Raw genomic sequence first — 11357 nt, forward strand, 5'->3', positions numbered from 1 at the left:
TTACATTTATTGGTATGAGAGATAGGTTTATTTGGGTTTTCGTTTTTGTTTTCTTTTTATAGTTGACATGATTTTTCATTTTGTGGTCACTTTGCTTTTGCTTGTATGTGTAGTTCTGAGATTCAGAAAGTTATTTTAGTGGTTACTTTTATTATTATAACTTTATATTGTACCCTTAGTTCTCTATTGGTTCTCTACTATGAAGTGATAAAATTAGCATGTTTCATCTTCTTTCTTCTTCCCTTCCCTCCCAACCACCTGATTTTAGTAAATAATATTTTACTGTTTACCTTTGCACAGTCAGATATGCTTATCCATGGCTTGATTTATCATCTGTTACAGGTGAGAGGCAATCAGCAAAATTTTTTTTTAATTGGGATATAGTTGTCTTACAATGTTGTGTTAGTTTCTACTGTACAGCAAAGTGGAGTTCCCTGTGCTATACAGCAGATTCTCATTAGTTATCTATTTTATACATATTAGTGTATGTATATGTCAATTGCAATCTCCCAATTCATCCCACCTCCCCTTTCCCTCCTTGGTGTCCATACGTTTGTTCTCTGTCTTTCTGCCTTGCAAAAAGTTTGATCTGTACAATTTTTCTAGATTCCATGTATATGTGTTCATATATGACATTTGTTTTTCTCTTTCTGACTTACTTCATTTTGTATGACAGTCTCTAGGTCCATCCACGCCTCTACAAATGACCCAATTTCTGTCCTTTTTATGGCTGAGTAATATTCCATTGTATATATATACCACATCTTCTTTAACCATTCATCTGTTGATAGGCATTTAGGTTACTTCCATGACCTGGCTATTGTAAATAGTGCTGCAATGAATATTGGGATGCATATGTCTTTTTGAATTAATGGTTTTCTCTGGGTATATGCCTAGTAGTGGAATTGCTGGGTCATATGGTAATTCTATTTTTAGTTTTTTTAATGAACCTCCATACCGTTCTCGACAGTGGCTGTATCAATTTACATTCCTACCAACAGTGCAAGAGGGTTCCCTTTTCTCCACACCCTCTCCAGCACTAATTGTTTGTAGATTTTTTGGTGATGGCCATTCTGACTGGTGTGAGGTGATACCTCATTGTAGTTTTGATTTGCGTTTCTCTAGTAGTTAGTGATGTTGAGCATCTTTTCATATGCGTCTTGGCCATCTATATGTCTTTGGAGAAATGTTTATTTACGTCTTCCGCTCATTTTGGGGGCTATCAGCAAATTTACTCCCATCTCTTGGGTCTCCCTGTACCCCTCTATCTTCAGGACATATACCATTTACATTTTCTTCTGTCACTCTTGATTCCCACGTTTGTTTAAGTCTTAGTTTTGTAGCTAAATGTGTGCAAGGCATGATCATTGGAGATAAATTTGTTACGATTTCTAACTTATCACTTCACTGATTGAAAATTGGCCTTTTTTCAAGGGTTTGATGAAAAAGATGAGTTCATGGGAATAATATTCCCTGAGTGTTATGTTCAGCAGGGTTATTTGTAGTCTTTACCTGAATGACATCCAACCTCTGGCTCATATTTTCTTTTCTTAGAAATTTTTCTACTGTATCCTGACATCAGTTGTTCTTTGCGAAAATCTGAGGCCAGCCCTTGATTATTAATTTTTCCTCCATAAGTAGTTTGATATTTTTCTCTTTCCAAAGTATTTTCTCTTTCCAAAGTATCTTATTTTTGTAGACCAGTAAGTTTACTAGGATATGTCTTGATATTGACTGTTCTCAAATGGCTTAAAGTTTCATTGCAGGTGGTAATGTATTTAAAGGAAAAAAAAAAAGGCTGCTCTGCTGGGTTTATCTATTGTTATAGGGCTCAGCTCATTAGGAAGGGAGTAGATTTAGAGAGACTGTTGATTATTCATACAAAGACTTAAAGCAGTCTCCCCCTGCCCCCAAATAGACTTGTAATTTTTCTTCTAAGTAGGCTTTTTTTTTTGAGGCAAAACATACGTACAGAGAGTGCACAAATCACAAGTGTACAGTTCTGTTAACTTTCAATGAACGTATCTATGTAATCTATACCCAGATCAGGAAGTTGAACCTTCCTTACTAGCATCTATAAGAGCTACCCTTTCAGTTTGTTTACAGTCACTGCTACTGTTCTCTGAGGATAACCTTTTTTTTTTTTTCTTTATGGTTATATAGTATTCTAACCATACTTTTCCTGATGGTTAGTTAGGTTGTTTTCAACCTTTTTTCCCCTCCCAGTTGTGGTTAAATACACGTAACTATCAGTGAATGTTATCACAGTGATTGGCTCATTCTTCTATTAATGGACATTTGGATAGTTCCAATTTGGGTTCTTATGGGATGTGCAGGTCTTTTAGTTCATCTGATGTATTTATACGTACATTTCTGTTTGGTGTGTATCTAGGAGTGGAATCATTGGGTCATAGATTGTAGGTGTGTGCAGTTTAGTAAAGCCTGAAAATCAGTTTTCCATAATGGTTGTAACAATTTATATTCCCAGCAGCAGTGAATGAAAGTTGTCTACATTCTCAATATTGTTGGTCCTTTTAACCATTCTGGTGAATTTATGGTGTTCTCTCATATTTTATGTTGTGTAGAGGGAGAAAGTGAGAAAACCAAAATGCCACTGTAATTTCATATGGAGAAAGTCTGTTTGTTATATCAAAAAGACTGGCTTACTGATTTACTTCATCTTGATTGGCTTAGGTCCAGCCTAAACATGTGAAGGAAGCTTTCAGGTTACTGAATAAATCAATCATCCGTGTAGAAACACCTGATGTCAATCTAGATCAAGACGAAGATGCCCAGATGGAGGTAGATGAGGGCCCAGATGGCATCCATGGTGAGGTGTCTGTTCATGACTGTTCTAGAGTTAGGGACCAAAATGTTCTCTGAGATGTCATGGTAAAAATGCACTTACTGATGGTTGTGAAGTCTATTAGCAAAAGGGGAAAAAATGGATATTGAATTTTATTAACTGTTTCTAAGTTAAAATATAATTACTTGATATAAAATATATATGCTTGAAAGACTGAGAGAAAAAACACCAAAATGGAGACAGTGGACTTAATATTGCAAATGCACTTTCAGATTATGAAATCCTTTTATCTCCCAATCTTCCCATCCCTTCCAAATGGGTTTTTGTATTCACTGGTAGCATTTATAAATTTTCTAATTTATTTATACAATTACTAAATACTGAGTATAACTATATGGTTATAGTATTAAAATATAAGTATTTATACTTATGTATATAAGTATAATTATATTTATATTATTATTAATATTAGTATTAAATTATTTAATTTAATACTATATTATTATTTATATTTTATATATAGTTATATAATATATATTGTATATATAATATATATATTTATATATATAGTTATATAATTATAACTATATAATATAGCTATAATTATATAACTATATTTTTATATAATATATATATTATATAAATATATATATTTTTATATATTATATAAAAATATAGTTATATATATTTATATATATAGTTATATATAGTTATATATAGTTATATATATTTATATATATAAATATATATTTTATATATTTATATATATATATAATTATATATATAATATTTAAATATTATTTTATATATATATAAATATAAATATATATAATATATATAAATATATATATAAATATATATTTATATATAAATATATATATTTATATAATATTTATATAACTATATTATATATATAATTATATAACTATATTTTTATATATTTATATATAATATATATAAAATATATATTTATATATATAAATATAAAAAATTATATATTTTTACATAATATTTATATTTATAAATATTTTTATAATATTTATATATATTTTATATATTTATATCTAAAATATATATATAATATATAAAATATAAATATTTTTATAATATTTATATATATTTTATAAATATAAAAATTTTATATAATATTTATATTTATAAAAATATTCATAAATATTTATATTATATATATATAATATATATAATATATAAATATATATAATATATATATAGTTATATAATTATAACTATATAATATAGTTATAATTATATAACTATATTAATATTATTAATAGTAGTATTAAAATATAAGTAGTATATTTATAAACATTTAATAAGGGAGTTGGAGGCACAGAAAGAAGATTCAAACAGTTAATATTTCACTTAGGTCATGCTGATATCCCTGCTCCTGTGAATGGAATTAATGGCCACAGTGAAGACATGAACCAAGATGCTGTTCCAAAAGCCTCCTTAAGGCTGGGCTTCTCCGAATACTGCCGAATCTCTAACCTTATTGTGCTTCATCTCAGAAAGATGGAAGAAGGTGAGGCCATACATACTTAGTGCTGCTCACATGCTGAGTCACTTACATAAGCTGTATTCACATAAACAACTTTTTTTTTTTTGTCTAACATCTTTTTTTTCTTTAACATCTTCATTGGAGTATAATTGCTTTACAATGGTGTGTTAGTTTCTGCTTTATGACAAAGTGAATCAGCTAACAACTTCTGATTGCTAAAGATTGTGTTATTTTGTCAGAAGAGATGAGAAACTGTTAGACAAGCTCACTTTGGCAAACAAAATCTACTAGGGAATGTCAGCATATCTACCAGCCCAGACATTTCCCCACAAGTTCATTGTCAAAGGTTTATGACTCATTCTTATTAATGTCCTTGGCCTATTTTAATATTTGTGAAGCTGAATTTGGGATCTGATAATATATAAAGACGCACTTAACAAATGTTTTTACAGATGCAAAGTCACTTTTCCTTACAATGGGTTTGTTTAAAATGGATGGACTCCTAGAGTGTTTATATATCATAGACAAGTAATTGAAACTCAAAAGGCTATTAGCACAAGTACATTCCAGACTAGAAATGAAGTAAAATCCTCATTTCTCTGTAGGTAAAGTGTGATACCTGAACATTACTACCCTTCCTGTTCTTAACTGCTTTACCATGCTATCCAGGTTTTCTCAACCTGTAATTAGCCACAAGGCAGAAGGAAAAGTGATTAAATCAAGGGGTTGAACTTAAACTTCGGTTGGTGATTAACCATCAAAAAATTCTTATTTGACTGTCAGTATGCTGGCTTCCAGACATATTCTCATCAGAGTGTCCTAACTGCGATGGAGGAAGAGAACACCAGAGATTGTCTTAGCTTACTAAAAGATTTAAGCCCTTTAGTTTCTGCCCTCATTCCCCTGGGAACTGTGGACCAGTGGGAAGGAGGAAAGAAGGCAGTAAAGAGGCCACTAGGACAGAGAGGTTTTAGTTCCAGTCCCTTCTCACATAAAAAGATTTGGGAGCAAACATTCCTGTGTTCATGTTGTACTTATTCTTTCTCTCTCTCATGCAACTAAGTTTTAAACATGGCCAACCATCAATGGAGCAAAGATACGATTAGCACCCACACAGTGCATTCCACAGATAAATTCTAGGTCTTCCTCCTTTCCCTAAAAAAAGAAAAAAGACGCTATTCACCCAGCCAGGTAAGTTATTAATTCTCAGTCTTCAGATAGACAGCTGTTTTCTAACAAAACTTTATTTTTTTTAAAGTTCATTTATTTATTTAGGCTACTCTGGGTCTTCGTTGCCACTCTCAGGCTTCTCTGGTTGCAGCACATGGGCTCTAGGGCACGTGGGTTCATTGCGGTATGTGGGATCTTTGTTCCCCAACCAGGGATGGAACCCAGTCCCCCTGCATTGGGAGTGCAGAGTCTTAACCATTGGACCACCAGGGAAGTCCCCTGGCAAAACTTTAAACTGTAAACCAAAGAGATTACTTACTCAAAAGCATTTGGACAAACCACTGAAATTTCAGTACAACCATAATAAAACTTTTCAGAGGCATCATCAGTAAAGCTAAAATTTTCCTATTTTGATTTTGTATTTTATTAGCAATTTCTAAAATCAAGACAAATGAAGTTTTCTTTTAGTATACTTTATATCTGTGATAGTTTAAAATATTGCCAGGTTCCAACTTCTCTTGTGAATTTAGAGTTCTGGACTCTAAAGGGCAGGTAGTTCAGTCAATAAGGATAGACCTTGCTGGAATAAATTGGTAATTTTTTATTTTTGAGTGAACACCTATGGATTTCACTCCTTGGTTGACCTCAATTCCATAAAGTGTTCCCCTTTCCAAAGAGGAATAGTTGTATTTAAGCAGTTTTGCTTGCTGTGACTTCATTCCTAATTTATGCTTTCAACTGCTGTTGACAGATTATCATAGGTGGTGAAGCATGAGAAGGTGAAGGAAACACCTTCATACTTTGAAGTCGTTATAGCTTTAAGAAACTTGTTTCTTATAATCTCTATTTTTTTAGATTTTTCTTTTCAGGATAAAGTAAGGCATACTTTTTTTTTTTTTTTTTTTTTTTAAGGCATACTTTAATTCAAGTAATATTTTTCAGGCTTATAAGCTGGAAGATTGCAAATCTTATTTCAGCAGATATGTTTTCTGACAGATTGAAGGTTATCTAATCTGTACATTATCTTGTGCATGCAGACTCCAAGAATTGGCAATACAGTTTGCTACAAGGATAATTTAATCCTTTTTAAATGTATTTTTTGTTGTTACAGAAGAGGATGAGTCGGCATTAAAGAGGAGTGAGCTTGTTAATTGGTACTTGAAGGAAATCGAATCAGAAATAGATTCTGAAGAGGAGCTGATAAATAAAAAGAGAATCATAGAGAAAGTCATTTATCGACTCACCCACTATGTACGTATATAATTAAGCTTGCTGAGGTATTACAGAAGGAGTTCATGCCTCAAATCTTTGTAGGTTCATTAGATGTTCATTTATTTTGAATCATTAGGATCTAGTCAGAATTAGGAGTTGTGTAAAACAAGAGAGAATTATTAACAGTTAATTGACTTATTTCTTCTGCTAAAATAAGCAGAACTTAAAGCTGGTAAAGTGAATTTAGGGTCTTATTATTTGTGTGTTTTTAACCTTTGTTTTCCACTCTACCATAAACCTTTGAGCGTCCTGACCACTGTCACCTATTTTCTGCATTTTATCCTTCCTCATGTTATCTCCCCCATTACCCAGCTTAAAATCTATCCCATGATCACTTTTTTCTTATACTTTCAACTTCATTCATTCTCTTTTATATTACTTGCTTGGCAAAACTCCAGATTTGGTTCAATCTAATTCGTTTTCTATACCTATATCTATGCAGTTAAAAGTATCTGGAGAAAAGCATACAACCATGTGCCCACTTTTATTTTAAATTCATGACCACAAATCTCAAATGGACAATTCTTTACTTCTGTCTTATCAACGTCACAGTAGTACTGACCTCACAGTAGCACTGCCCGATGCTATTACTTTTCCCTAGGCAGTTCATTCTCCTACTCTCTTAAAGGACCATTACATACATACCTTCTCACTACTCCAATCAGTTCATTATTTTCAGTATTCAGCTTGTCAGCAGCATCTGTCAAAGTTGATCACTCCTGGTCTTCCCTGGTGGCGCAGTGGTTGAGAGTCCGCCTGCCGATGCAGGGGACATGGGTTCGTGCCCCGGGCCGGGAAGATCCCACATGCCATGGAGCGGCTGGGCCCGTGAGCCATGGCCACTGAGACTGTGTGTCCAGAGCCTGTGCTCTGCAACGGGAGAGGCCACAGCAGTGAGAGGCCCGTGTACCGCAAAAAAAAAAAAAAAAAAAAAAGATCACTCCTTCTAGAAATACTTTGTTCACTTGGCTTCTGAGTCACCATGTTCTCCTGGGTCTTCTCCTTCTCACTGGTTATTTCCTCTTATTCTCTTTTCCTGAGTCTTTCTCTTGTCACTTTTTAAATGAAGTATTATGCTTAGTTCCCAGACCTCTTTTCTATTTATATTCATTGCCTAAGTGATCTCATTTGGTTCTATGAATTAAAAACCATTTGTGATGACTCCCATATTTATATCTCCAGCTCTCACCTGTCCTCTAAATTGCTAATGTATGTAGCTAGCTGCCTACTTGCAAATTAATAGGCGTCTCATGCTTAATGTGTTCAAAACAGTTTTTCCTTGCAATGTTTCACTTACTCATTTGCTTTAAGCCAGGCACCTTAGAATTATCCTTGATTCCTTGACTTCTCTTTCCCCTCACAACTTCTCTCCTTTTATAAGCAAATCCTGTGAGCCTTGCCTTCAGTATCAGTATTCTCTGTTTTCTTCTCACCACCGTCACATCTACCCAAGCCACCGTGCCTGGACCTCCATGGGTGCCTCCTAACTGTCCTCCCTTGCAGTGGCTCTCTGCCCAGCAGCCAGACAGATCTTTTAACAAATCAAATTGTTTTAGTGCCCTTCCTTCTAGTCCTTCTCTCACATTTAGAATAAAATCCAGTCTCCGTACCGTGGCCTGCAGAACCCTACACAAGCAAGCCCCTGCCCACCTCATTCACCTCTTTTCATAGCCTCTTCCCCTTGCCCATTCTGCTTAGTGACACTAGCCTTGTCACTGTTCCTTAGACACACCAAGCATGAAGGCCTTTGTACATGCCCTTTGTTTCTTTGCCCATATTCCATCCTCCATTCTGAGGTCTGCTCAAATGTTACCTTCTCGGAGAAGTTATTCTTGCCTGGCCAGTCAAAATAGCCTCTTCCTTGCTGTCACCCCTTTACCCTGCTTTGTTTCTTCATAGTGCTTATCATTGCCTGGCAGTATAGTCTTTATTTAGGTGTTTATTTTGTCTCTCTTGTTAACATGCAAGCACCATGAGGACAGGGACTTTGTTTCTTTAGCCACTGTGTCCCCAGAATCTACAGTGGTGCCTAAGTCATAGAGGGCTCAAATACTTGTTAAATGATTGAATTTTTCTGTTCAAATGGCAGAGATTGCAGTTGACTTCACAATGCTCACTATATAAATATTATAGTTGTCACATATCAGGGTTTGTCATCTGAAAAATTATTTCCCTATAGAACTAGATGAGTCTATGGTTACAGGTGTGGGGGTGTGGGAAGAACTATTCCATTCAAAATTTAATGAATAATATGTATAAAAATAAAGCTAAACTGGGGTGGCGTTGTGCTCAGAGTTGTCTATCTAGTTAGTGGTGGGCAATGTGTTTGCATCAGGCCAGCCCTTCCCTCCCTTGTGGCCCTGGGATCAGTGTAAGATAAGATGGTCCATGCAAGAAATCCACATTTGGACACGTTGTGAAATTAACTGATCTAAATTGGGCTTACCTTTTTAAGTTTGACTCACCGCCTGAGCCAACTCAATACAGAAGACTAAGGAACTTGTACTGTGCTAATCAAATATGCTTCCTGTGAAGGTGTGTTAGTACATAGAGTGAGTGCTTGAAAGTGTCCAATCCCTCTTAGTGGAATTAGTGCTTATACTGTGGGCCTTTTCCACCTTCTTAGGATCACATCACTATTTCCTGAGTTCCTCTGTATGAGCCTTTGGTAGGAGCCTTTCTCATTTGTGGACGTATTAGACTTATAGTTACATCATGGCTTCAAATCTGTCATCAAGTTTATTAAGCCACATGGCATGTTCTGCTTTTTTTAATTAGTTAATAGGTCAGAGGGAAAATTGTTTCATGTTAATTATCTTTAGATTCTACTTCTAACTAAATTATGAATGGATGGTATATAAAAGAGTTCAGTGGCCAATAATTAAAAATTAACATAATATTAAGTGAAATTAAACACTTATCAGAGTGATAAACAGAATCATAAACATACTTATCAGAGGATTTTATACAATTGCATGATTGTAAAATTCATATGTTCTTTTTTGAAGTTATATTTATAAGTAGTTGATATATATGCTAGGGAACCTGATTAAAATCACAACGTCAGTCTTACTGATGTATTTCTTAATTTTTCAAAAGAAGTTTATGATATGAAAAAGTCTGTATCCTAATGGGAAGGTGACTTAGCAGAAGCTTGATATTGACTTTAAGATATAGTCCTTTTTCTGAGAGAGTTTCTGGGGGGAAATGAAAGAAAATGTTAGTCACAAATATTCAGAAGAAGGGTCAAGTCCAAGTCCTGTGTATCTTAGCATTCTTATAATACTGCTGGAGAACTGAGGACAAACGTTTGTGTTTCATAGGATCATGTTCTAATTGAGCTCACCCAAGCTGGATTGAAAGGCTCCACAGAAGGAAGTGAGAGCTATGAAGAAGATCCCTACTTAGTAGTTAACCCTAACTACTTGCTTGAAGATTGAGTTATTGAAAGTAACCAGAGAAACTGGCCTTCCACCTCTGGCGTGGAGTCTGGGTGGAGCTCTACTAGCCAGAGAAGTGCTTCTGGGAGTGATGATTCAGGAAGATTTACTCTGAGGAAGAAGAACCAAGTTGATTGCCTCATATGTCACATTCCTTTTATACCAACGCAGGTTTTATCCCTTTGTTTAGTGTGCTTCTTGCCTAAAAAAAGTTGGATTGCAATAGTGTGTCATTTCTATAACTGAGACCTTTGTTTTCATGTGTAGGAAAAGGTCTGTTGTTTTTGTTATGTGGTGTCTTATTGGAGAAATAACATTTTTCAATTGCCAACTACTTTTTTTCACCAAAATAACTTTTTCTGCAGTTGTCTATTGGCTTTATTTCTATTATAAATTATTGCTTCCATTTATTCATGAATATGAGTCTTTCCCTTTTTGCTTGATTCCTGGGGCAAAGGGGTGGAAATACGGCATTATGGTAAACATTTAAGTGTAGGTTCCTGTGAGGAGAGTCCTTATAAGAATTTGTTAGTGTGAAAGCTAAGAGGCCTTGGAGATGACTTTCCAAGGTTAATTCCAGTTCTCTTTGGTTTTTTTTAAAGACAGTTTATGAAAATAAAAAGTTTATTATACTTTTTGCATTACTCTTTAATAACTTTTTTAACTTATATATCCTAAGAGTAAGGTCTCAGAATTATTTTCTAACTGCTTTTTTAAGGGAAATACATTTTTTTTTAAGATTTTTTTTGATGTGGACGACTTTTAAAGTCTTTATTGAATTTGTTACAGTATTGCTTCTGTTTTTTCCTTTGGTTTTTTGGCCACGAGGTATGTGGGGTCCTAGCTCCCCAACCAGGGATCAAACCCACACCCCCTGCATTGGAAGGTGAAGTCTTAACCACTGGGCCGCCAGGGGAGTCCCCAATATGTCATTTTCTATATTACAGACCACCCTTAAATTTTATGGCATTTTTCCAGGAAAAGAGTTATTGCTGTTTATGATATTAATAGTCCCTGAGGCTTAGCTTTGATCAGTATGTACATGATGTAGCATTTCCTTTTGCTGCAGCTTTTGACAAGAGATGATTCTGGGGCCTGCGGGGCCAGTTGGGGAATGTTTATATGTGGTATTTGAGTTCACTAATACAAA

At 34.4% G+C, this 11357-nt stretch overlaps 1 protein-coding gene across 2 annotated transcripts in view; it reads left to right on the plus strand.

Annotated features, from left to right (window-relative positions):
• The window catches only part of MCM6 (minichromosome maintenance complex component 6), a 45966-nt gene extending 35064 nt beyond the window's left edge, over positions 1-10902 (plus strand). Inside the window, exons 14-18 of one of the 2 annotated variants that reach the window (XM_060016874.1) lie at positions 301-342; positions 2695-2830; positions 4194-4349; positions 6607-6746; positions 10091-10902. In XM_060016874.1, coding sequence (XP_059872857.1) covers positions 301-342; positions 2695-2830; positions 4194-4349; positions 6607-6746; positions 10091-10207 — 591 coding nt within the window. In that variant the 3' untranslated portion in view covers positions 10208-10902. The remainder of the gene's footprint in view (positions 1-300; positions 343-2694; positions 2831-4193; positions 4350-6606; positions 6747-10090) is intronic. The other variant, XM_060016875.1, reaches the window with a different exon arrangement.
• Positions 10903-11357: the final 455 nt, after the last annotated feature.

The sequence above is a fragment of the Delphinus delphis genome, chromosome 7, assembly GCF_949987515.2.
Source record: "Delphinus delphis chromosome 7, mDelDel1.2, whole genome shotgun sequence".
In the NCBI taxonomy this organism is placed as follows: domain Eukaryota; kingdom Metazoa; phylum Chordata; class Mammalia; order Artiodactyla; family Delphinidae; genus Delphinus; species Delphinus delphis.